Source organism: Aptenodytes patagonicus, chromosome 2, assembly GCF_965638725.1.
Source record: "Aptenodytes patagonicus chromosome 2, bAptPat1.pri.cur, whole genome shotgun sequence".
Taxonomy (NCBI): Eukaryota; Metazoa; Chordata; class Aves; order Sphenisciformes; family Spheniscidae; genus Aptenodytes; species Aptenodytes patagonicus.
The window spans coordinates 8,542,219-8,569,860 of NC_134950.1; the positions used below are offsets into that span (position 1 = coordinate 8,542,219).

The 27,642-nt window shown below is 42.0% G+C and overlaps 2 protein-coding genes across 12 annotated transcripts in view; both read right to left on the reverse strand.

The window, feature by feature from the left end:
* The window catches only part of TG (thyroglobulin), a 165,800-nt gene extending 153,088 nt beyond the window's left edge, over positions 1–12,712 (reverse strand). The window contains exons 1-7 of the mRNA XM_076329064.1: positions 12,625–12,712; positions 10,911–11,019; positions 9,908–10,005; positions 9,244–9,447; positions 8,793–8,952; positions 2,612–2,718; positions 1,344–1,487 (exon numbers count right to left, since the gene is read on the reverse strand). Of these exons, the coding sequence (XP_076185179.1) occupies positions 1,344–1,487; positions 2,612–2,718; positions 8,793–8,952; positions 9,244–9,447; positions 9,908–10,005; positions 10,911–11,019; positions 12,625–12,712 (910 nt within the window). The remainder of the gene's footprint in view (positions 1–1,343; positions 1,488–2,611; positions 2,719–8,792; positions 8,953–9,243; positions 9,448–9,907; positions 10,006–10,910; positions 11,020–12,624) is intronic.
* Positions 12,713–21,309: 8,597 nt separating this feature from the next.
* Positions 21,310–27,642, reverse strand: part of PHF20L1 (PHD finger protein 20 like 1) — a 60,949-nt gene continuing 54,616 nt past the window's right edge. For 7 of the 11 annotated variants that reach the window (XM_076329069.1, XM_076329075.1, XM_076329074.1 and 4 more), the window contains 2 exons: positions 24,375–24,540; positions 21,310–23,230 (listed from right to left, as the gene is read on the reverse strand). In XM_076329069.1, coding sequence (XP_076185184.1) covers positions 23,088–23,230; positions 24,375–24,540 — 309 coding nt within the window. In that variant the 3' untranslated portion in view covers positions 21,310–23,087. The remainder of the gene's footprint in view (positions 23,231–24,374; positions 24,541–27,642) is intronic. The other 4 variants (XM_076329076.1, XM_076329073.1, XM_076329072.1 and 1 more) reach the window with 1 other exon arrangement.

A 27,642-nucleotide genomic window follows, 5' to 3' on the forward strand; every position in this document is an offset into this window, starting at 1 on the left:
ATCAATGTTTCTGGTGAGAACAAGGCATTGCTCCTGCAAAAGGACTGTGGAGATTTGGTTTGGGACCACACAATTTCTTTCATTTCCCTCCACAGGGATATGAAGAACTTATTCCTGTCAAACTGGCCTTAATGGCAGAGAAGCCAAAACTCCATAAAGCAAATTTTCTGAGTTATGATCTCTCCAATACTAGACTCCTCCCTTCCAACAGAAATTTTGCTTGTTTATATAAACATGCAATCCTACAGCCTAAACATTTCTCACCTTCAAGAGCTTTCCAGCTACGCTCAGCTACCAGGTTGAGGCAGCAAGAGCATCACATCAGAGCAACCTGTTCATCAAGGAAGCCTGACAACTTTCCTAATGCGTGTGGCTTCAGGCGGTGGCGTGAGATCTGGGTAAGTCACCAAAGCAGTCCCTGTCAGCAGCTGAGGAACGTGATCACATCTCCATCTTGTGGCTGTTACAGCTTCATCTTTGCTGACAGCCGCTGCAACCCAAGCTGCAGTCGGAGCTTATTGTACAACACTGTGCAGTGGGAGGGGGAAGACGCTTTCCAGACTCCCTAGAATTATCAGCTTGTCCCAGAAAAGAAAAACTGTGTGACTATGTGGCCGGAAGACTTACATCAGTATCTGCTTAATATCTCTGGTGATGCAACTCCTTAGCGAGGACAGCAATGTCAGTGGAATTTGGATGGAAGGATGAAGGATCACACCAGGGGGTTCAAACTCCCCCCAGCCAAGGCAATTCTCTTGGGCTCTGGTGTAGGAGACTGAAGGAGGTACCCGACCTCCTGTCCCACAGAGTTCACTGCCCGTAGGCAGAGAAACTCTCCCCGTTTGCCAGCCCCGACTGGGGAGGGAATGGACCCAAGGGCAGATCCAGAAGTTCAGCCTTGCTGGCTAAGGCACTACAAACTCTGGTGTAGTCTCCTGGGGATCAAATGTGTTGTGGCCAATGTAAGATCCTTCCTATTTCCGAGTGTACCACCATAAATTAGGGAGAATTTTCTCAGGCTTTTATTTTAATAAATCATCGGATCCATCTCCAAAATCTCAAGACAAGAGATAGGGAGAATTCATGGGCTTTCAACTAATGCGAACTTCAAGTGTGTGGGAAAGCGCAGATCAGAGGACAGGTACAATCTGCTGGTAAGAATATACAATCCAGAGATTAAAAGCCAGCTGCAATTCAAGGACCTTGATTCTTGCACTGAAGCTGTGATATTATACGCTTTTAGTGCAAGACACTCCTAGAACAACTCTCCTCAATGGCAGCTGTCACATATAATCTCCAAAATTGTCACCTTATTTACAGGGCATCACCTGGGTGCTACTTACATCTGAACTTGCCAGAGGTAGCTAGCTGAACCCCCAGGAACCGCCTCTGCAGGATCCGATATATGCTGGTCTCCGTGAACATGCGGGCAGGCTCCAGCGCAGAGAAAATTGTGTCGTAAACTTCATCGAGTAGCAGTTCCAAGCCTGGGAAAGAGAGACTTTTAGCACAGAGCCTGGTTTTAAGACTGAAGTCACCTCTTTTACCCCAGAATAGCAGAACTGGAAGCCTATCAGGAAAAAGAAAACCAGTCCTCTAAACAGGCCAAATGTGAACTTATACTACATAACCTTAATGCACCGCACCATATAACCCACTGCTGAGTGCCCGGTCCTTAGCTTTATGTCTTGATATCTACCAAAACAAGCAGGAGGAACATCCAGTAACCGGCTCTGTGCTGTGGTTTTGTTAGGTTCGGTCTACAGTAGGGTAATTCATGGAATTTTAGAAACTGATATTACCAAAAAAAACGATTCCCAATTGCTTTGGTTGTATACCAAAAAATAAGACATGCAGTAGTTTCCCTGAGTGCACAAATTTTTTGAGAACTTCTCACCCTTGTGGAAATTAAATATTGAAGTTCTCATCTATCATCTAAATTTTAAGCTATCATGCTTTGCATTTTCCCATTGGTTTTTTTTTATTATTTTTAAAACCACAGTATCTAAGGAAGAGGAGCTGGAATTCTTCAACCTCCTCATTCCTCCTTCTTGGAAAAAACATTATTTCTTCTAAAGTGTCCCATCAACCATTAACATGCCTAAAAGGTATCCTGAGGCTATGAGAAAAAAGGAAGGACCATTTGATGTCCCCACCCATGGCAGGGGGGTCGGACTAGATGATCTTTAAAGGTCACTTCCAACCCAAAACATTCCGTGATTCTACCTGAGAAAGAAGAAAATAGTTCAGTCTCCAGTCCCTTTATATTCCCCTTCTTGGACTTATCGAATATGATGCAGCTTTCTAGTGTGGGGCATTTTCTAGGTTGGGCATTCAGAAATCCTATTAGACCATGCCAGAAGGGACAGGATTAGCTCCTGGGCAGCAGCTCCACTTGCTGCTCACTGAAGCACTGCTCCTAAGGGTGGGATTTCACCAGTGAGCTCCAGTCTTTCCCACAGGCACTACACTGGTCACAGTGGTCTTACCCCTTGGAAGAATGAAACTGAAGTCCCAAATGAAGCTGAAGACTGATAGCTGTTATTTGTCCCTTTCCCTTGGGAATTCAAAGCTGCTCAAGTTAAAGGATCAGATGCTGGAGGGTACTTACCGGTGTCTGCCAACTCTCTCCCCAGGCTGTCCGTGCAGTAACAGTACCCAGAGACCTCCGGGAATGTCTCCCGCAAGGAGCTGAACGTTTGGAAAGCCTCCGGGAGCCTGGAAGGAAAAGCAGCCTTCTGTGAAAAGTCCGGGGAGGCGCGTTGACAACAACAAAGCGTCATCTGTGTTCCCTCCCGAATTTGTACGGCAAGGATGTCTGCACAGCACAAAGCCATTACAAAGCCCTTCGGTCTCCTTGTGGCAACCAGGCTCTGACATGATCCAAATCGCTGTTTCAGCAGGCTTTGTGAATTAAGCACAAAAGCTGATCAAAATCTCACTAACATTTTTCACTTTGAGAGCATGGCCTAACAGATTAAGCAGAAAGGGTTTTTAACATATTACAAGTAAGACTGACTCTTACTTCTGGAGATCAAAGAGACACCAGTTTCCAGTATAATATTCTAGGAGTGACAACAGCCAGATTCCAGCAAAGCAATGATTTTGGAAGGAAACTTAATAGGGTCAGAGTTGGAAAAAAACATAATAAATGTGATCTTAACTGACAGCCACTCTAGGGTTTCTCCAAGCAAACAGAAGATAAGTTTTTCTAGATTCAAGCAATATGACTGGTGGAACAATTTTGCCAAGTTCCAAAACAATTGTATTATTTTACAGACACATACCCTTACCCTGAAATATGATAAAGGTCTGGTGTCCCAGCTGCATGTGGCTTATTTGGGAAAAATCTAACAACATGGAAGTGGAATTTTCTGCTCAAGACATTCAGAGAATTACACAAAGTAGGTTTTTACCAAGGAAGGACACTTAGCAGTAAGAATAATGGTAGATTAGAATCATAGAATAGTTTGGGTTGGAAGGAACCTCTAAAGGTCATCTAGTCCAACCCCCCTGCCGTGGGCAGGGACATCTTCAACTAGATCAGGTCGCTCAGAGCCCCGTCCAACCTGATCTGGAATGTTTCCAGGGATGGGGCATCCACCACCTCTCTGGGCAACCTGTGCCAGTGTTTCACCACCCTCAGCGGAAAAAATTTCTTCCTTATCTCTAGTCTAAATCTACCCCCCTTTAGTTTAAAGCCATTCCCCCTTGTCCTGTCACAACAGGCCCTGCTAAAAACTTTGCCGCCATCTTCTTTATAAGCCCCCTTGAAGTACTGACAGGCTGCGATAAGGTCTCCCCAAAGCCACCTCTTCTCCAGGCTGAACAGCCCCAACTCTCTCAGCCTTTCTTCACAGGAGAGGTGTTCCATCCCCCTGATCATTTTCATGACCCTCCTCTGGACCTGCTCCAACAGGTCCGTGTCTTTCTTATGCTGAGGGCTCCAGAGCTGGATGCAGTACTCCAGGTGGGGTCTCACCAGAGCAGAGTAGAGGGGCAGAATCCCCTCCCTCAACCTGCTGGCCACGCCTCTTTTGATGAAGCCCAGGACATGATTGGCTTCCTGGGCTGCGAGCGCACATGGCTGGCTCATGTCCAGCTTTTCATCCGTGAGCCTTGATCTTCAGTGGAGGTTTATATATCCAGCAGAAATGGTACTTGGACAAAATGATCTCTCTGCTAGCAATGTTGACTTGGAACACTGGGCAGAGGAACAGAATTCTTGGTCCAGGAAGCCTCGGGCCCAATTAAATAAAATATTGCCTTGAAAATGATGACATCTCTATTCACTACTTGATTTTTCTTCAGTGTGCCCTTGCTCCAGGAAACATAACTTGCCTTTTGCATTCCCATGTCTCAATAAGATTATTTTAATTGCATCACTCTAGAGGGGAAGGCGAGGGAAGTTGTTAAAAACTGCTGTCCAATAGTTGCTTTTTTGTGTCATTCTCAGATAATTCCTCACACAGTTCCTAGAAGCATCGCTCCTCAGCTTGAAGGAGGTGATCCTTGAATATTACCCAGCTTTCTTGGGACCCTCTTCCCTCCAGGGCTTTGGCCCATGGCACTCTACCAAGCTGATCCCTGAAGAGGCCAAAGTCTGCTCTCCTGAAGGCCAGGGGAGTGAGCTTGCTGTGCGCCCTCCTTGGTGCCCTAAGGATCTTGAACTCCACCATTTCATGGTCACTGCAGCCCAGGCTGTCCTTGAGCTTCACATTCCCCACCAGCCCCTCCTTGTTGGTGAGAACAAGGTCCAGCATAGCACCTCTCCTCGTTGGCTCCTCTGTCACTTGGAGAAGGAAGTTATCATCAATGCATTCCAGGAACTTCCCGGATTGCTTATGCCCTGCCGTGTTGTCCCTCCAACAGATGTCGGGGTGGTTGAAGTCCCCCATGAGGACCAGGGCTTGTGAGCATGAGGCTGCTCCTATCTGTCTATAGAGGGCCTCATCCACTCGGTCTTCCTGGTCAGGTGGCCTGTAGCAGACCCCCACCGTAATGTCACCTGTCCCTGCCTTCCCTTTAATCCTGACCCACAAGCTCTCGGTCGGCTCCTCATCCATCCCCAGGCAGAGCTCCATGCACTCCAGCTGGTCATTGACATAGAGGGTGACACCCCCTCCTCGTCTCCCCTGCCTGTCCTTCCTAAAGAGCCTGTATCCCTCCATCCCAACACTCCAATCATAGGAGCCATCCCACCATGTCTCCGTGATCGTAGGTCGTAGCCCTGCAGGTGTGCGCACGTCTCCAACTCCTCTCATTTATTCCCCATGCTACGTGTGTTTGCATAGAGGCATTTAAGTTGGGCCCCCGAGGAAGCTGCCTTACTGGCTGGAGTTCCTTTGTGCTGCTCTTCAGGCGATCTCCTGCTGACCTGTGCTCCTTCTCCAGGCTCTGGGCATCTATTGCTGGCCCTGGCGTCAAACTGGTAGAAGTGGGATGGATTGAGGTTCCCCTCCCCCGGCATCTCTAGATTAGGAACTGATCAACTGGGAAAAAGCTTAACGTGCCAAAGCACTTTGCAGCAACTCTGTGAAATTGGGACTATAACCAGCCTCAATTCCAGTGCCACCTTCCTGCAGCCTCAGGGCTGCTCTATAGCACATGCAGTTTGCAGTGCCCCTGAGAAAGGCAGCGAAATGCTTGTCTGGCTCAGAGCCAGCGGTCAGGTGGGAGGAGTGGAGTAATGGCCCTTTGCTACCTTCAAAAGTCTGCTTGAGAGCTCTGCCACCTCTTGCCAGGAGAGCTGAAGACGTTACTGCTTCCTCAGTACATCAAAGTGCAAGCTGGGGAATGCACGACGCAACAGCAACCCCTGGCAGAGGAAGGGGCTGGTAACCTCGGGGTTGTCCCAGCTTTATCCAGCAGTGCTCCTGTCTCAGAGCTTGCACATCCCTGCATAGCACTGCTTCGCTCTGGCACTCTCCCACGTCTTCAAATTAAAGGCCTGCTGACTCCCTCCACTTTGGATCATCAAATCCTGCTCCACTGCTGACACTGGCATGCTAAAAGCAATCAAAATGTCATACTTCAGGGCACAAAGGGACTTCTGTCAGCATTAAAACAATGCAATTTAAGATATAAACAGCTAAATACCATCTTTCTGTGGTCTTCAACATACACGTGGATATAAATGGCTTGGGGCATTTCAAGAGCTTTCTGCTCCCCCGAATTATCGTGCACTGGCCACCGCCCAATCAGGAAACTGATCTTTTCTCTTCTTAGGAGAGCAATGCCCCTATATTCAAAGGCAGACCTCTGCACCGCTCATGTCCTTGAAGCTCATCACCTCAGCACCTCAACATCTAGCTGAGTGAAACAGGATGCAACGAAAAAAGTCTGCATGCTGCTTTCTTTCATCCTCAACGTTAAGAAGTCACGTGCATAATTATACTACTTTTACATGGGGCAGATGTGTAGTCATATCCTGTCATTCTGGTTATTTTTGTTCCAAGTTGAGAGTACAGCTAAATAAAGTACAAACGGATATAAATTAGGCCCACACAAACAGGAGGACAGAACTTTTCTCACCTTACTTGGAAAACTCGCTTCCTACCGCTTCTTTTCTTTTCTCAGCCTTTTTTTAATCACAGCCCCCGAGATGAGAAGTGATAATACAGAGTACCCCATCTATCAGACCCAGTCCAAAACAATGGCTGAAGGAAAGATGACTACATTTAAGTTATGGATAAATTGATAGTGTATCCATGTGCTTCAACAAGAATGCTTGCACTCAAAAATATGGGAAAGTAAATAAATGTGAGCTTGTTGACCTTTTCTTCTAACTGTGAGTCTCAGCTCTTGGCTTCCAGCAAAGATAGTTCCTTACTGATCTTCAAAAGCAGGTTTGCAAGTAAACCCTTCTATGTTTCTATGTGCAGCTCACGTTATAGCTGCCTTTCTCATTGACTACTCAGAAACAGAGGAAGAAAACCAAATCATTTTTTTTTCCACTGCCACTGAAATAATACCTAATTGTGCAGAACCTCCAGTGAGCTGGGATAAACACACTGACACGAAGTCTTCAGTCTGATGCAAATTATAGCAAAAAAGTAAAAAGATCTTCCTCAACTTTTGATTTTTTGATCTTTCTCTCCGATCTGCTACAGGGCCTTCTCTATGGCTGCCCATCTAAGCAGGACCCGGGCACAGTCTGTATAAAATAAATAACAGCAGCCAAGTAGCCAGGGTGAGGCAGGAAATTTGGGCTCATCTTTCTTTCCATAAGTCTTCCTTTTGGGAAAGTCTTAGCTCTAAGCTTCTGAATTTCTCCATTTATTTTTTTTAACATACTGATCTTTTCTGGAATATTTATAAAGGTGTAAGGAAACAATTTGGAAAGGGAGTTAGTTTGACATGTCCAGATTTCAAAAATCAGTCTGTGGAACCAAAGAAAATTGCTCCATTGGCTCCACATGAACATAAAACATGGGTTTAAATCCCTGTTCTGCTGTAGTCTTTTGCTGTGGAACTCGTCCCTTTAACTCCGTATTCTGGCCTCCTGTTTATGGGACAGTATAATGACATTTCAGGCAGGAATACTGTGAAAATAAATATTTTAATGACCTGAAATACTCAGATACGATGGTAATGGGTTAAGTCAATGCCATAATTAGAAAGGTAGACAGCTGGGAGTAAAATGATCCTGCTGTGATTAATTATATGACACAGACACAAGAAAAGCCCAATCTCACAGGCCTTTGCAGACAAATCTCCCAATGGGAGAAAAGAAATTTTAATTTAAAGCATTGCTTTCTCCTCTGTAATAGCTCTTTTAGAATTTCCGCATTCCACAGGCCAACAAACAAAACAACCAGATTATTTAGCTCTTGCCAAAATAACCACTCCCGAAGCTCTGACAAATTTGCACTGTGCATTTGGGCCTACCTTTCAGTTTTGCTTAAATTTAAAAAGAAAACCCTCAAAACAGCAAAATTGACATTTACAGTAAAATGCCTTTGCTACTACAGAGCCAAGTCAGTATGAGACATTACATTTACTCCACTGCCCTCCACCGGAGAAATGTGCTGGCTGAGTTGCCAAGATAACGGCACTTCGCAAGAGACCAAAACGTTCCTCTGGAGTGTCTGAACATCTGCACCGAAACAAACTCTGCCCCTGCAGTTCCCCTTGTCCATCCCTTATTTCTCCACCTGAGCATGAATTCCCAGCTCCTCCACAGGACAACGGCTTCTTGCTCCCACCAACAAGCATTTGATCCAGCATTTTGAAGTCTTCCCAAGCCCACTCCACCCACCCAAAGCCAGTCGTATGGCAGCACGCTCGTTCATTACTTGCTGGTTCACCTGTGTGAGCAACCCTGGCACTGCCTAAATGGACAAGAGTTTCCCACCATCACGCGGAACTTGCTCTTTGCATGTTGCCACTTGTCCGTCTGTCCGTCCGTTTTCATCTCCCATATGGAATCATCTTTCCTACTTCATATATATGGTTGAATTCCTCTCTTCATTCCGCATTTATTTCATTTGCTGTTTTGTGTCTGTCTGAAAGGTAGCCCTGGCTACTTTTCCAAATACAGATCGCAGTGTGGTATCCACTGCTGTGTGAGGACAGACTGATTAGACTGCAGGGATCAAATATCAGGCTTTTCTAAATGAGAAAATTTAATTCAGAAGAAATTTTTTTTTACTTGGTCCATTCACTAACAGAAAATATCATCATATGGGGTCACAAAAGAAGGGCTTCATGTGGAAAAAAAAATGCAGTAAGACTTTGACTTGCAGAGGTATGCAGGATTGCCTCCCTGTTTCAGAAGCCTGCACTCTTACCTGTTATAACTATGAACGAGATCAAAAAACATCATGTCTGTAGTGTTGACAAACTTGCACTGGACAGGCAGAAACTCTCCATCTGCTGAGCACTGCGGTGGGCTCTTCTCCCCAAACCCATGAAGAATGCGACGGTCTCGGATCTCACAGTTTCCCGGACCTGACGGGAGAAAAAGTAATGTTTGCTGGTGTTTTAACTTCCCACAAAGAGCTGAGTAGCCATCCCATGGTTTGGAAGGGGTTCAGATTCATTACACTGAATATGGACACCTAGGTGCCTCATATTCTCTTTATAACCAAAGGAAACAGAGACTTAAACTCCTCAGTTAAGCACCTATACTTCTGTAGGGTAAGTGTAGGCTGCAGTGTCCAAGCTCCTGATCTACCACCCTTCATTCACACCAAACCTTCCCACTCTACAAAACGCAGTGTTTTGTTGAATATTACTTACACCGCGTTGGCTTTCCCCTCTGCCTGGTGCCATAAACCTCCATTCCTTCTGGATCTACACACCAGCACTGACCCAGCTCCGTGTCACACTGCACCGCATCAAATGCCCCTGAATCCAGGCACTGAGGGATGTAGGAGATGCTGCTGCTGTTGATGTAGCGACTGACCAAGATCCTCTGCTTTTGCAGCTGGCAAAAGGATAAGCCTGTAGTACCAGAGACGGGCACTGTTAGAGGAAGGCACTTGTTGGGCACTGAATCATTTATTAAGGCAACATCTGAGTTTTCTCAGAGCTGCAAGTTCTGATTCTGCCACCCAGATGGCATGAGGACATTGACAGACTTGAGGTCATGAAAATTGGTACACAGAAACCCACCACAGATGGGGTTGAAGCCCTCCAACTCAAAAGCCAATACATTAAGTTGATCTTTCATTCATGATTTACATTACTGTGACCTTCATGAATACAGATCATCCAGGTGTATCAGGTTTCCATGATGAGCTCCGAAGAAACTCCAGAACTTCCACTAGAAAGACCCAGCAAATTACAACAAACTGGAGTCCGTACAAGTCTGGGGCTAACCTATTCTTGATTTCAGCAGTTCAAATGCAAATTTAAATGGCTCTTTACGCAATCTGAACAAAAATAGAAACTTGTGACTTACAAGATATGGGATATCCATTCTGTTTGCTGCCAGGTACCTCAATGCCATTCTCGTCCACACACCAACAAGAAAGACCATTCCTACTGCACTGAACTGTCCTGAAGGAGATCACAAGTAACATATTTTACTTCGTTAGTGACAGAGTCCTCTGTCAGTATGGGACATAAAGCAAGGCATAAAGCAGGCCAAACAAGTACTTTAACACAACAAATAATGGAATCAGAAAGGGCTGTGTTTCTGGTGACCCTAAGTCTACCTGATGGGAGCTCTTAATCCTAGTAATTCTCTGAAGTCTTCAGGAATTGCAGATAAGTGACTTGAAGTCATTCAGGAAGCAAGCAGGTTGGACAGAATCCTGATCCTCAGTATTCGAGAATTACCATACATTTTCAGACAATTTTTAAGTCAAATCTAGCATGGTCTAGGTCCCCCCCGCTAGGCAACAACAGCAAGATAATAGTAGAGAATGTTACAATTTGCACTCCCCCTCAGCCTCAGCTTTAACTCAATAACTTCTTGCATCTTCAAGCAACATGCTGCTTTCTAAACCACTGTTCTTCATGTGCTTTAGTTCTTTACGGCCTTTAGAAGGAAACCCAACTGTGCCACTTACAGCAGGGTGGGTAACTTCTCCAAGTCAACTTGGCTCAGCTGTGCCAGCTGGCACACTGATCACAGACCATGCGCCCATGAGCATATGTAGGAAGACAGCAGTTGTATTACACAACGACCTGCACGAAGTATTTAACATGCAAATAATGCTGCCAAGATTAGCCTATTAATATTAGATTGACTTCTTAACCCAGAGACTATTTCCAGCAACACGGAATTCATTCAGGAGAGGCTGGATCTACAACGTGGCTCCATGAAGTCCCTTCAGTCTCCTGCACCTCTCACCCTCCAGTCCACCGATATGAAGGCTCTTCAAAACTGAAGCTAAAGCTTTCATTAGTAATGAAAGGCCATGTTGCATAACAGCAGAATAATAGCAGGGATGAGTTACCTGAACTGGCCATCTTCTGAGCACTGAGGAACGTATGTTTCTCCTCCTGAAAAAGCCTTTTCCCTCTGAAGTTCGCATGGACGTAACGGTTGGGAATCTGTCTGGTACTCTGAAAGCAGCAAGAAGATAAACACTTAAGGGTGGTTTCACCACAAGCCTGTTCTTACCAAAACCCTGTTAGTGCCAGCACTGCACGGTGAAAACCCCAGGTTCATGGGTCCTCCCTGGTCATTTCCCCATTGCTCCTTGCATGCATTTCTGCATGGGACAGCACAGGGAAGTACTGAACAAACTCGCTGGGCTGACAGCTGCAGGATAAGCACATGACGGAGATGCTCATGAACCGCTTTCCCAGGCCTGTATTTAATTAGCTTCAGCTCTGTTTTGTACTGGTATAGCTATCATTTTCTGGTACCTGAGGTAGTCTACGTACTCAGAGTTAGTTGTGGCTATCACCACAAAACAGCCCTTTGCCATAACCACACACATCACTATTAATGTTTCCGAGTATTTATTCTTTATTGAAGCTAAGTCCCTCACTATTCCACCACAAGGAGAGATAATTCTTAATCTCATGAAAGACCTAAAAAGAACCAATGTCTAGCAGTTAGCATCAGACTAATTCATATTAGGAGCACTTCTCAATTTTTACCAGGGCAAGTGATCAACTACTGAAGCCATCTAGCAAGAAAACGGTCAACTCTTCAGTTCTTAATGCCACATTTGGATGCTATTTTAGGAGAACGATGAAATTCAGTAGGGTCTTTTTTACAGAACAGATTAGTTGATCTGACACTTTCCCCATCCTCAAAATTCGATGAATGTCATGCTCTTAATTCCATTGACTAGTTCTATAAAAATACAGGAAAAAAACCCACAGCTACAGCATTTTAGACCAAAGGTTCACCTAATCCAGTATTTGGTCTGAGTGTGACCACACATAGTAGTGCAAATACATCATAACTATTCTGAATACTTTTCAGCCTCCAATAATTTGCAGCTCAGGGACTTCTTTAACCACGGATGGTTTCTGTGCACCTAAGATCTTTCAATCACTTCTGTTTCTGTGAGTTTTCACTGTGTCCCCTTAAGCCCACGTGAAAATTTTCACGAGACTGTAAAGGGATTTTAGGTTAGCTCACCTATAGACATCCACATGTAGGCAAACCTCATCGTTTTCATCTCAAACATGACTGAGCCAGTTGCTCTGGGATGTGTGGAGATCCTTGTGTACAGTGCTAGAGAGGATCTACTGACAACTGAGTTAAGAGATTAATTGACCGATTTAAATTGCTTGTTGTGCAGGACTATCAAACTCAGACTAAAGAACTGGGGACGGCACTCAGACTATCCAGTATCTTAAGGTTCAAGCCTAAATTAGATGATGGCACATACAAGTAGAAGATATAATCTTAGGACCTTCACATCACTGAGGCACCACCTTTTCTTACCCAAGCTTGCTCTCTCCTTTTTTCTTCCACCCAAAATCCAGGTGTACTGAACTCAGATAACCCTGACCATTTAAAGATCCTTATAGCTTCGTATTTAACCTGGAGCCCAAACTCAGTCTGCACAGCACACAATAACTAGCTAAGTTTGCAGTGTGTAAGATCCGTGGTCATTATATACCAGAATAATACACAGAGCAGCACAAAGATCACGGGAGCACAGTCACTACTGGACACAGGCAGAGGAAAAGAACAAACGTACTTACCAAATATATTGGCTGCTGTTATGCTACTAAAGCAGCAAAGAAGGGTGCAAAATGGGATGGAGCCCATCTTGCGATGGGAGAGCTCCATCCCCTTTTGTCAGTGAGGCAGCCCTGCACACCCCATGTAGCCTTCACCTGCCTTTTTATAGCAACCATCGTGTGGATGGGTTCACTTATGTGCTGGTAGACTGGCCACGAAATTGGGCAAGTGACGCATATGATGCTTCTGAGAAAACCACAAGAGACCCATTCACCTGGAACTGCCCTCGTGGTTCTCCTCAGCCAGTTCTCATCCCCACTCCAGGGAGCACTACTGAGCCCGGTCATCGGAGAGGAGGACAAGCCGCAGCAGGCACAGGGAGGACTTCGTTAAATCAACATGCAAATTAAGGATATTGACATGACCCCGGCCAACAGCTCCTGCTTTCACCTGCACTGTGGTGCAACCAGACTTTGTGCTCTGTACCAGAAGTACGATTTTTTTTGTGTTTTTAGAGAGCCTAGCCTGCTGGGGGGACAGGCAAGAGTTAGGCCTCCAAGCGCTGCAGCACTAGGAGTAAATACAATTCATAATGTGGTTATTTATTAAGTGAAAAACAGAATGGACGCAGCTCCACTGACTGTGAAGGGAATTGAGGGTCGGAGTCAATTGCATCTGACCTTTTGCTTTTACTCCCACTTGCACCATGCACTTTTATACAGACAAGTATCTGACTGGAAGCAGCTTAGCTTCTTGGGCTTCATCCTCCAGGTGTAAGATAAGTATAACCATTAAGCATGTTAAGTCCAGCTTTTTGGTACGAATTACACACAAGATTCTCGACCTAAAACATATCAGAAATATTATTTCCTTGGTTCCAGAGTATCATTTCTTACTTGTCCACCTCTTATGATTATCAGTTAACATTTACTTGCACCAGGAATTATGAGAACTCACCCTCACTTATGCAAAGCTTGTTGGATAAATGGGCCCAGAAGAATTAGCTAAATAACAACAGAAGCACATATTTGAGGCTGGACTTAGGCTGATTTCAGGGAAGTGACAACAAGCACTCTTGTTTGTGATTCATGGGTACTAGGCAGTCTAGAAACAACTCTACTGATACTCTCCTACGCACCAAGACTGTGCTAACAGTGACTCAAGCATTTTTCCGTCCAGGCTGTAGACCACTACAGTGCTACGGTGTTTGATATATATGGTAAATGTGATCTCAAACAGCAGTACAATCTTGCTTCAGCATGGCTAGCCCTTTTAAAACGAGTAGGACTATATTTGGATTTGACTTTCAAGCAACCTGCTCTGGACTTGAGGAAAGTCAATAGCAGAAAGATCAAACTGGGAAAAGATGAAGAACGTGTCCAGTGTAAATGACAGACAAAAAAGGCAACCTTCAGAGGCATAAAGAAAAATTGTGTAACAACCCTGATTAAGCAGACACAGAAAGAAAATTAACTTCTGGTTTAGCATAGGATTTGTAGGGAAGCATACATGCAGATCAACAGAATCAGACTAAACAGAGAATAGCCAGCATTAGCAGTAGGGTGGCTGAATTATAAAAGATTAAAAGTCTGAACATGACATGTATTTCTGACTCAAGTATACTTCAAGAGTCTCAGGTGTGTGTCTGGTACCCCTTGCAGTGGGGCAGTTACAGGAGAGCAACAAGAGACAGCCCAGCCCAGTGTCAAGGGCTCTCCAGGGGCAGCACGGTTGGTGCTTGCACGCACAACGATGTTTCCAGGCCACTGAAACACATATCCAGAGTGTGTGTGTGATATTGATTTAGTCCAGTTTTCTGAAGTTAGTCAACAACTGTCATTCAGGTTCCTTGCACAGCAAATGGGGAGAGAAGCAAGCTCATTAAGGTAGCCATTCACTTTCCTCCTTTATTCTTTGCTATCAGAGGTCATTAGTAGCTGATAATGGAGTAAGGCAGACAGGAAACCAAGGAGGTATCAAAGGGCTATTACTAACAGAAAGAAGCACAAATCTGCAATATCCACACAGTGTTGATTCCTAAGATTACTCTTATTTCCCTCAGAAACACTCAGAAAACAAATTCTGAACTATGCAAGTTGGGAAGAACAGCCAAGTTTTAAAAGTCTCTTAAAAAACAAAGTGAGAAAGTGTGTTTTGGCAATTGGCATCACTTAAACCACTTCTAGATGTGCGTCAAACCAAGATGGGCATCTCGGTACACGCAAGTTCAATGGGATGCAATAGCCCATGGATTTAAAGAAAAAAAAGTAGTTTACAGAGCAATATGTGCAATCCACATTCTTCAGAGAAAAAAAGGCACTTGTCATCTATGGCTGGTCAAATTCAAATTAAGAAAGGCTTCACTGCATAACCTTCAGTGAAGGGACAATTGAACTGACCTCTGTTTTTAGCACCTGAGAAAAAAATGGAAGAATATCTTAAATTAGCTCACCAATGAAAGGGAGAAAAGGAGTAAGCAGAAAAGGTCCCTGGGGCCAATATGGCCTTAAAACTAACGTGTCTTCAAAATCATTGCTCTAGGCTGGAAATGAGGGGTTTGTTTGTTGTACACACTGGCAAAAAGCTGTAATTGTTGGGAGGAAGAAAAATGTCAGCGTGATGAAACATTGAAATCACAAACCTCAAGGCAGAAGCAGACCATTTATTCATTGTTCCAGTTTTGGATACACTTTCTTAGCAGAAAAGACGGTTTGTGCAACTGCAATTTTTACATATCGAAAAGCCCAAGGGTAAATGATTCCTGTATATGAATACATAAACATCCATACCCACAGAAAAGTTGCTCTCACCCAAATAAAACTTGAGCCCGAGAAGTCAACCTTAGTTTAAGAAACGAACTTAAGGGAGCCTCCTGAATGAGGCAGCAAATTGGAAGCAAAAATTTTAAGAACTGAAAACATTGTCTCATTATGCCCATATCAATTATTTCATTTATTTTTAAATAATAAACTGCTTTTCTGTGTTAAATAGATCACCAGTATTGGACAATCCTCTCCCACCCTTAAAGAAAACTGTGTAAAATCGTAGACTCACACCATTTGTTAGCAACCTTTACACTTACAGATAGAGGAGAACCATGTTTTACATTTGGTACATTTCTTCCCAAGCATGAGATATTCGTCTCCATCATCTTCATATGATTTTGGCACAGATAGCAATAACAAGACCTTGTGAAGCACTTACCATCTCTATCATCTCTGATTAAGTTTTAAAAAGTCCTCACGTGATGCAAAATTAAAAGATGACAAGGAAAAAACCATAGCCCCACCAGATAATACAAGTTTCAGTCACTTGATAAAGGACACGCTCTTCAGATTGAAAGAATGATGGGGAAGTTCCAGTAACTTCTACACTAAAATTGGCTAGATCAGAAAAGTGGACAGAGGACTCCTCAATTTTTTGTGTTACAATTTACCAGCTGGCAAAGTGCCTTTGGTGACAAAAGAGCCTGAAGTAGCCCATGTAAGAACATCTGAATTTGCCTTTGTCCCTGCAGAAATGAACCATTTCTAGGACAGGTAAAATGGCTTTTTTCTTACTCATCCATCGGAGATAACACAACACAGTTTTCCTCTATCTAATAGTACCATAGTGATGCAAGGTAGAAAAATATTTATTTTATTCTCATGATATCTGGGATGCAGATTGTGTTGAAACCCCAAGCAGAAGTCAGTTCTGCAACCCGCAGTGGCGCGATGGATAGATTTGCACGCTGAATTGATTCAATGTTTGACGAAAGCAAGCTGATGCAGTGAGAAAAGGCACCGCCAGTCACACAAGGACAGCAATAGGGTGCCAAACTGCTGGTGTTGGTAGGACAAGACTGCTTTTGGTCTTTTTGATAGTGCAATACTTAGCCCTCTCCGAACTGACGGCAACAGCGTACAGTCAATGGAGTCAGAGAGCAAGTTCAAGGACAGACACAACTCCTTCTGCCACACAACAAAGCTGTGGAATTCAGTATGCCACCTGATGTTGTGGAGAGAAATAAATGAAGAAAGATGGATTAAACTCATGGAGCACAGATCTGTCAGCGATCGATAAAACTGATGGTCTTCATTAAGATTCTGGTAAAGGAAACCTTAGTGTAGCAGAAGTGAAAGATACATTAAGGGAAAGACCAATTCGTACAAAGCTTTTATAGTCTACGTTTCTACAGATGCTGACATTGTATTTCTACTGAAGATAAGACGCTGGACTGGCTAGATGTTTGGTCTGACTCAGGAAACCTCTTCTTTAAGAAGACTGCTAATTAGAAAAAGCATTTCAGTGTATTGCTCCAAGATCTGAATTTGGCCTTTTGTCTTAAATTTGAGAGACTGCTTTGAGACTGTGCCTTCAATAATGATTAAAATATCTGTTTCAGAATTAAAATCTTGAAGTTTCTTGCACGTTTAAGATCATACCTATTTTTGCTGTGAAGAACAGAAAAAATTCTGTGTGTTAGTAACTCATTTAGATTCTGTCTGATTCCATCCACCTGCCGCTTCCCGTTTGCACCCTGGTCCACAGGACGTCTGGGACAGGAACTTTCTTATCATTGCTTGCTTATTTCTTTCCTACCACAATAGTGGTAGGTAGCGAACAACAGTTTGTAGGCAATACTAAAATATAAGAAATCACTAAAAGCAAATTGAAGTTATTTTGTAATGACATGGTACGAAGGCACAAAACTAGAAACACCCTTAGAAGGCAGACGTCTGCCCACAAGAAGAGATGCCATCACTGTGAACGCCTTGTTGAAAGACATTGTCTTTCAAGAACCGAGCGTATTGCAAAACTCAAACCCTGATATTGTTAAACACCAAAGCAGTTCAGGAACAGAAAAATCTTCTAATTACTTTGCCACACAGTAAGTAATTCAGTACTGTAAATAATTTACTGACTGCATAATTTGCCTACAGGCTAAAATACAACTGAAGATTCCTTAAAGCTTTGCAATGTATACAAACAAATGAGTATTGATGACTGCGTAGAACTTATTGGCTACTAATGAAACTGTCCAAAATTGCAGCTGAAGATTCCCTAATGCTTTAGAACATACACAAGCACTCACTAGCTCGCCAAAACACAAGTCCACTGAATGGGAGCCCAGGCACATAACAATCTCAACAGACCTTTATTGTGAGTATTAGAATGCAGTCAACATTATTGCTATTATAAAAAAAAAAAAAATCACAGAAGAAAGTGTTCTGCTTCTCTCATAGAAGATTTAATAATAGTGCACTGCTGCGTCTCTCAGAGTGTGTAGTGACAATACACTGAGGCACATGGCTACAGCTGAGCGGAGGCGGCTCTGGCCAGTTTTAAAGAAAGGAAGGCTGCGGTTCGAAGTAAACAGCAATTGAACTAGCTTTAGTTATTCAATCCGTAGAATAAGGCTGGCTCACCTACTGCTTACACACAGGCCCAGTGTGTATGGAAAGGGAAATTCACTCCTGAATGATTTTTCACGCTAGTTCGTTTTCCCCATGCGGTCTCCAATTTTTTATTTGAATTGTTCAGGCTGGTGCAGAATGGCTGCCAAATGCACAATCTGCTCTCTGTGCAGTGTATTTTCACCATCATTACATGCTCCATACTTGTTTTCCATATATAAACAGATATACACATAGTGTATAATACTTATTGCTAAAGACAGACGCCCACACCCAGCGCCCAGGACTTAAAATAGTATAATAAAAACCATTACTGAAGTATTTCAAACATCCTCTGTAAAATGATCACCTAAAGCCGTATGGCCTCAGTACAACAGAAACAAAGCGTCAGCTAATAAAATGTGAGAATAGCAATGGGCATTTCGAAAGTGATTAAGCCTCTGACCTTAATAAGCACTCCAAAATTGAGGTGCACGTACCGTAAAATTTCTAAGCAGCAGAGAGAAGACCTACGGTTCCAGCGTTCTAAGCTGATGTGGCAAAGATGGGTCACATTTGCAAATGAATGGCATCATTGAATGCACCCCCTTTACACATCAGCACCTCCAGATAACTAACAGGGCAAGGTAGTCCAGATGGCCAGATTGCACACATCTTGTTACGAAGCCCCCGTCTGCAGCGTGCTTCCCACCCCCTACTTTTGTTGTTGATTTTTACATCAAGCTCCAGTTCAGTTCAGGATCTGATCTGTAGTTTTTAAAGTTTCAGTGAAGAAAAATAGTTGCAGTTTCCCTTTCAAATACAAAGGAAAAATACTCTGGTTTGCAAGCATCAAAATACTTTTATGATCTTACTGTGATGTTCGAGCGACTCCTTTACATCCCACCCTTCAGTCTGGTAAGGAGTGCTAGAGCCCAGCAGTGCCAGAGGGGTTTTGCCGTAATATTCATTCAAGCCTAGTTAAGTTCGAAGCCAGGTGGGAGTAGAGGGAGATCACCACTTGCACAAGATCAGAAGAGGCTTACTAAAGGAATGCAGCAAACACATCTGAAGATTTTGATCATGGTACACACCTCATAGGACACACCGGAGGCTGAGGACAGAAGAGCAGAGGAGACCTTTCCCTACGACTGCTTCCCACAGCAGCCAGGAAGAACTGGGCACAAGAACGGAGGAGTGAAACCCTCTGGGCATCACAGAAGACGACAGAGTGGAGAAAGCCGAAGAACAAAAGGAGAAACAGATGCAAGCTGCAGAACAAACAGATGAGGAGCACATGTAGAAGCTTAGAGACAAAATTAAGAGAGACAGGTGGATGTCAGCCATCGAAGAGGACTGCACCCATGGAAGAACAGTTTGTTCTTTGCCACCCAGCAAATATGTGAAATCAGAAAATTGCAATCCATCTTCTTCGACTATTTTAAAGTGGACGACAGGCTTCTACCACTGTAAATTACTCCATAGCTGAACAAAGATCTGTGCATCTAAGGCCAGAATATCCAAAATATGGGCACTACTCAACCTACAGCTACCCAAGAAAGGGGTTAGCAGGAAGCATCTTCCAACCCATTCCCTGCCATATTATTTGAAGTACCTCCATTTTGTAATTGAAACACATGCAGCCCCATCATGTGGTATCTGATCATATCACAAAGACTACATTTCATTTATGACTGCAATACTGATGTCCTACTGCCACCACTGCAACTGAAAACACAGAATTCCTGATGTAGTCGCCTACGGTATGGTCACAGGAAGGCGGCGGCTTTGAAATGAATCACCCCAATACCTCCATGAAAAAAAAACCAAAACAACTCTCTGACAAAAAGCTGGGCACTTAAAGGCTCCACAAGTTTGTCAAAGGCTTCTGTACCATGGTGTTTCCCTTTTGTTTATTACTATTAGGAGCTTAAGTTAAAAGGCGGCTGCAAATTTAAAAAATTTACCTTTCTGTGCACACATATCAAAACCAGTCCTTACGTGGCCATATACTATTTCTTCCTCAGAGAGGGTCTGCCTCCTTCAGCATACAGCACAAGTAACTGCAATTCACGCCCCGATAAATGATGTTGCAAATAAACTGGGTGTAGATCCCTGGCTTATTTACAGGGGAAGCAGGAAGACAGGTAGAAAATGATGCCTACAGGAAAAAGATTCTCTCAGTAAGGCTGACTAGAAGAAATACTGGTATGAGCCAGATCACATCGGGTTTGACTGACACACGAGCAAAGCAATCAACTGTAGGTTACATTCTGTGCAAAACACTTCGCATTTTTATGGCACTTGACTTGTAAGTGTTTAAAGAAAAAACTTCAAAAGCATCCCAAACCTTTGAATACTTGAGAAACTGGGGCCAAAACTAATGTTCACGTTACAGACTAACACGACAATTTGAGAAAGCAAACTCAGAGAAGTTTGTGAAGCATTCAAGCAACACACAATGTATCACAGCACTGTCCACAAGGACACCGAGATTGTACTTCTTAGAAGATGTGAATGTTTGCAGGAATTTTTATACGTGACTACACAAGAAATGAAGATAAAAATATACTGAACAGATTATTTGTTTTTGTAAGCACAGTCCATCCTGAATAAGGCAGGATCCCGAGGGATAAAATTACATACTGATGTAAATTTAGAGAGCATTACATACACAAACAGAAGACAGGTTAAAGCTGCAAGGGCAACTTTAACTTTGACCTTACGATTCCTTTTCAGGATACTACTCCTCCATCTCTGCACTAAGAAGGAAACCTCCGTCCTCCCACCTGGAACATCTCTGTCTACCTCCACCTTCAGTAACATTTACAATTATATTACATCACACGCATGCACACACATTGCATAATATTGCTACAGTGTATGCTGTATAAATTATGTAAATACACTCCACTTTGTTTCAAAGTAATTCATCTGGATTTACACTTCTCTTATACAGTACACACAGTACCACATTCAAGGATATGCAGCAAGTGAATAATATATAAAAAAGTCTCACATATCCAAAAGCAAGTAGGTCACTCAACTATTCATACTGTTTGAAGCAGTTAAGCATCCAACTATTAACACAGAGTATTTTATTTATTAACAGTTGCTATAAAAATGTCAACAGCTCCTCAGCTCGTGTTCTTTCTGCATAACGAAGTTGCCAATCACGATTCCATAATTAACTTCCATGTTACCATGCCGCTCTGCAATATCTCCTATAAGCTTGATGTGGCAAGACTTTTTAAATAACAACCACTCTGTAACAGGAGTTTACATTTTGCTTTGGACATCAAGAGTGATAAGTCACTTCAGACATGATAGACAGACGGGTAGGTTTATTTTAGCAATGAACCAGCCATGCTGCTTTCTTTCTCAAGAATGGTTTTGTCACGAAAGTTCAATGCACTGGTTGCAAAGTCTTTCCCAGATAATCCATCTTTGGCACATTTTTCAATTTTATGCATCCTCAAAAGGCATTCGAAGATTTTTTGATGGTCTGTACATCATAACAATCACTTTTTTACATTTGTATGTAGATCAGGAAGAAAAGTGGAAAATGTAGAGTATGCAGAATAGTTTTAATAAACAGTTTTACATACAGTACCTTACATATAGAACAGTGTGTTTGCAAATTTAAATAATTTTTGAATGTACAGTGGCTTGTACTCTTATCAAAAGGTAAATTCAAGTTTACTGTCTATCGGTTCTAAAATGCATTTATACAGATAACTAGAACTGATAAACAGACGTGAGGCATAAAATGTTCAAGTATCTTAATGTCATCAGTTAAATAGCCTCCTCTTAACAGTCATATTTTACAAATTTCAAAACCTGTACATACATTATTTTCAATTTTAGAAACTGCTTGTTAAAAGGTAACATTTCATGTTAACCACCAGTTCTTACAGTCTATTGTAATAAAACTAGACATGTGTAGATATAAATGTATATAGTATGTATATATGTACATGTGTATCTATACACATATACATACACATACAAATATGTATGTAGCACTGGGTACAGTGGCAACTTATAAGCACAGGGAAGTCCTGGGCTCAAAATCCAGCAAGAGCTAACAGAGCAAGTAGGTTGCCTTTGGTTTCATGACGTTTCATTGACTGAAGCTGAAAGATTCTATAAAAACATCTTGGATAAGGTATCTTGTGATATTTATTCTAGTGGTTTAGCATATTCACAGCCACAGACGGTTTTGCTGCTCTTGTCATTCCTCATCCCAGCTGAGGATGGTAAAATTTCAGAGGGCCAACACCAGAACAGAGCTACCCAGGACAAAAATTACAGCTTGAATCCTGAATACTGCAATAGAACATAAAAAAATATAAACTAGATACAATTTTGGATGGATTGCTGGCACCGAGTAGGATTTGGAAAAAAACCTCATGTAAGTCATAAGCAAACTCTCATGCCAGTGGTTTTAATATTATTTGGCACATCTGACCACTATTTGCCACTTATGTTTTAAAGGAGCCTAAGGGTGCTGTAATAACCATTTCTATTTAAAAAAATACTTTAAAAAAGGAGTCCATGATAAGTAATTTCTTTCAAAAATCAAAGCTAGTATGTTCATTTTGCTGAACATTCATGAGAAGGAAATAATCTAAAAAACTTTCCTTGTAGAGAGGATACAGATCTCTCTGTGTCTATCTTTCACTAGCAAGATAAGAGGAATTCATTAAAAAAGCAGTTCCCAAGAATTTTTAGTCAGCTGAATTCTGCTAATTTAGATTTTTTTGCCAAAGGTTTCAAAACAGTAGCACTGTTCTTCACAGAGTTTTTGTTTGTTCAACTTTCTTGTATGCGGGGATTTTCTTGTTTATCACGTTAAAATCATATCAACATTTCTCACTATGTAATATATTACATTTTGAAGCTTGGACACTGAATATTCAGATTTTCAGTATAACAGATTCCTTACTCTAAATTTCCTCTCCTCTCTCAAGCTTCAGGCTATTAACGTAATCAGCAAAGAACCAGATAAATGCTCAGCTTTTTGCTGCCTTCCTGTCAGTCTTGTGGCTAGTAAGAAAATTCACTGTAAAGAACCTATTTTTATTTCTTTATTCTTCCTTTTGTCATACAGAGCAAAGCGTTGCTATTTGCTGTACTTTCCCCATGTCAATTAAGAGCTGTTTGATACGTCGCTTGAGCTGAGGCAATCTTGCCAGAGGATCTGGTGGTTCCAGTTCTCCAGTGAAATCAAGCCAGCTTTCTAAAACTGCAGAGGGAAAAGGAAGAAGTCGATTAGAATAAGTCTTCGAGAAACAGTTTTCATAAAAATTAAACTTTTCTTTCTTCCTCTCTGTCTTTTATAAGAAGGGAAAATATACCGAGGCTGTAATTTTTATTTAACAGAAGAAATTTTTATTAGAGAAACACCAACTAATTCAGTGTTTCACTCAAACAATCCAAACAGAACTTCTGATTTGATCGTTACTATAAAAAGGTACCTGGGACCAAATTATACCTTTGGCTAACAATTTACCATCTACACACATAAAAGAAACCTCAGTTCATGATCTTCTAGCTATGACAGTTCTGCAACAGAAAATGCAATCCCTAAATGCAAGGCTTGCTTCTGTCACTTTAACAGGCTCCTGTTTATAAGGTCCAGATTACAGAACAGTTTTCCAATCTTCAACAAATGTTTTCAAGGAATTTCTATGCTTGTAGAGACAGAGAAGGGAAAAGGTCAACCCTGTTAGCCTAGAAATACCACCTAGTACAAGCAGAAATATTGAAAGTAAAACTGCACATAGGAATAAGACAACTTTATTTGTCAAAAAATAATTAAGGACTCCTATGACTAGACTATAAGCTCCCCTCATTCTTAATTTCTATGACTGGCATGTAAACTTATGTGGTGTAATATTTACTCCTACACTATAATCTCATTCACGTTCTCATGAAGCCTGATTTGTCTTCCTGAAACCAGGTATTTACTAATATATAGCAAACCAAAGTTGAAGGCAGAATGAATACTTCCCCCCTCCCCCCAAAAAATATTGTCAAATACTAGAACAATCAGGCCAGAAACACTGCAGGCATAGAAAAATCCATCAGCTTTATGATCCATATCTGGACAAAGACAAGTTATCTAAGCTTTCTGAAGTCTGTCTAATATCACAAACTTTAGCTAAATTTTCAGGGGTCCCAAGTGCTTAAGCTACTTTATTGGGCATTCAAAATTTGTGGAATGGCGTGGAGGGATCAAGGGTACAAGCTCCGGTTATGATATTGGGTACCCAAATTTGAATACAATTCTTAAAAATCCATCCTCAGTGCCTCAGATCACCTTCAACACAGTAGCTATGAAAGATGCTGTTACACGCATATTAACAAGTATCTGGCAATGCAGTTACCATCAACTTCTTTTTCAATCAGGTCCATTCTGCTGGTGACTTCATTCTGTACATTCTCTATATGGGTAAGGAGATTTAGCTGCCATTGAAGATGTGTGTCCACTTGTTCTTCTGAGCCTTTTCTTTCATTACAAACAAACATAGTGTTTCCTTCAGCAGAATTCTTCTTCATAGGAGCAACAGAGAGAAAAAAAATTGCCATTTAAGAAGGTTTGTTTTGTTTTGGTTTTATTTCTGGTGTTGATTTCAACACTTGAGTCACATGATAAACTATGCCGTTTTAGAATTGTACTTCTGTCTACTTGACAAAAAGCATACTCAAAAAGCCACGTACCATGACACATCAATAGACTAAACCAAACAAAATGCAAATTCCATACAAATGAGCATGTATAGCACTGGGGGAGTGAGGCAAGAGGTAAAGTTTACCCAGCTCAAGCGCTTTGTTTAATGCAGTAAGACAGACTGCGTTTCAGTGCCCTTTTTATATAAATCGTGACTTAAATCATGAAGTGCTGAACTGCACCCGTCTACCGTCACCACAAACGTGTAAAACCCTACGGTTTGTTTCAACTTTAGCTAGAGAATGAAGGAAAACTCGCTAAAATGCAGTAATATCTAAGATGTCAAAAGTCACTATTTTGCACAAATAAGCTGCACATTCTATTTGTTGATTAAGACAAAAGACTTCTCTTCTTACCATTGCTGTGGTCCCATGTAACTTGCAAGTACAGGTCTGGGACAGAATTGAACATGTTTGGGGATAGTTACAAGGGCAGTAACGTGCAGAGTTATGCAAACATAGTATCTGAGGAAGATTGACTTCACCGAAATAATTAGTATCTTCATAGCAAGTCAGAGATAATACACAAGTTCCTCATCTGTTCCTCATCTTTGACGTTTCAGCTAATGGAAGTGACCAAAGGAAGTATACCGGATTTAATGAGTTAAAATGTTCAGCATCTCCATTAATTAGCAAGGTTCACAGTTTCCATTTTATATCCACTATGACTTCATATCTGATGAAGTTCTTTCACTATTGATGATTTTATTTTAGGGACTAGAATGCTGGATACGTGTGCTCACAATGTCAGTTCATGGCAAATGCCAGAGCAAGGAGTGAATTTTATCGTATTAATACACTTCTCTGATGAAGTGCTCAGCTAATTTTTTTTCCATGTCACATAATAACAGACTTAACACCATTTTTTTCTTCAAGTATTTCTTCCTCCAGTCAAGAATGGGAAGAGTGAGAAGAGAGGGGAAGAAGAAAATAGGGACTGCTGGATTTTAAGTTACTTCTTAAAAAAAAAAAAGTTTTTTTGCTTAAGTCTTAAAAATCAATTAAAAAAAAAACAAATCAAATTTGGACTGACCTGCTGGCAGTTTTATGAGCGAGTTCTGGAGGACAAGTATTGTTAATACTAACTCCTTTAATGGATATTGTGAAAGTTATTTATCAAAGATACATTTTAATAGTCAGAAAAGCCTCTAAACTCTCAAACCTCTCAGATAAAATCTTTCTCTCGAGACATCAGGTTTGCCTCCACAGTGTTTTCACCATTCAAACTGTTATTAATCTTATAAAAGATATTTCCAACATAAATAAGAAATGCCCTATTTCTTACTGTCAGACCCTCTCTAAAACCACAAGAGAAGAATGCCGTTTTTCCCTCACTGTATGAGGACCCAAGTCCATAACTCTAAAACCAAGATCATCTTGGTGGCCAGCAGGTCGAAGGAGGTGATTTTGCCCCTCTACTCCACTCTGGTGAGCCCCCACCTGGAGTACTGTGTCCAGCTCTGGAGCCCTCAGCATAAGAAAGACATGGACCTGTTGGAGCGGGTCCAGAAGAGGGACACAAAAATGATCAGGGGGCTGGAACACCTCTCCTGTGAAGGAAGGCTGAGAGAGTTGGGGTTGTTCAGCCTAGAGAAGAGAAGGCTTCGGGGAGACCTTATTGCAGCCTCTCAGTACTTCAAGGGGGCTTCTAAAAAGATGGCGGCAAACTTTTTAGCAGGGCCTGTTGCGACAGGACAAGGGGGAATGGCTTTAAACTAAAGGGGGGTAGATTTAGACTAGGTGTAAGGAAGAAATTTTTTCCGCTGAGGGTGGTGAAACACTGGCACAGGTTGCCCAGAGAGGTGGTGGATGCCCCATCCCTGGAAACATTCAAGGTCAGGTTGGAGGGGGCTCTGAGCAACCTGATCTAGTTGAAGATGTCCCTGCCCACGGCAGGGGGGCTGGACTAGATGACCTTTAGAGGTCCCTTCCAACCCAAACTATTTTATTCTGTTCTACTCTATGATCTGTTAGGTGAGTCTTTTAGATGTCCACTACTGTAAGTTAGATAAAATCTTAAAGCTAAATAACATCTAAATAACATCGTAAAAGATTCTTTTTTCCTTTTAATGGCCTCTGTATTTATTCAAATGGCTAGTAAATACTCCTTGAAAAAAAAACCCACAAGATCAAACAGGTCCTCCTCTAAGCTGAGATCAATGCAGGCAATCAGGGAGTGGTGGCAGAGGTAGTAAGACAAGCAAGAGTACAGGATCTAGCTTGTGAAGAAGAAATAAATGGGAGGTTCAGGTGGGGAAGGCTCGTGCTTTCAGAAGAAACCAAATACAATTTTAAAGATGATGCATAGTCCACAAAGAGACTTGATAATAGTCAATCTTAACACTGTTTATAAGAGAAAAGAAGATATGCAACAGAACTGTAGATTAGGATATGACAAAGCAGTATGGAAAACCAGAATATTTAAGGCTCTGCGGGATGCTAGAAAGGAGAATCCAAAGCCCCAACCAAAACTTTGTCAAGGAGAGGTGAAGAAGGCACCTTACAGAGAAGTCAGTTCATGTAAAAATGGCACTTCAATGTCGTCATGGTTTTAAGGCAAGTACAATGGAGAAACCAAGGAGAACTTTTCAATTTGTGTTAAGTCTAGACAGGAAGCCTTATTTCAGATACCAAGGCTGACTACTGACAACGAGGTGAACTAAGGTGTCCCAAAGGAAAGAGTACTCTGACACTGCCCCAAACAGATTTCTTCCTGGTTTAAAACAGAGAGCTAGCTTTTTAGATATATGCTTTAGTCTCTGAAGGAAACATTAGTTTTGTTTCACTGCTCACACATATTTTCTTCTAATTCTAAATGTATTTATACTATTTACAATAACAATTTAAGCTACTGTTGGAAGGAAAGTGTATTTCACACTGCTGCATGTCTCCTTACTATACAAACTGAACATAATCATGCGATTT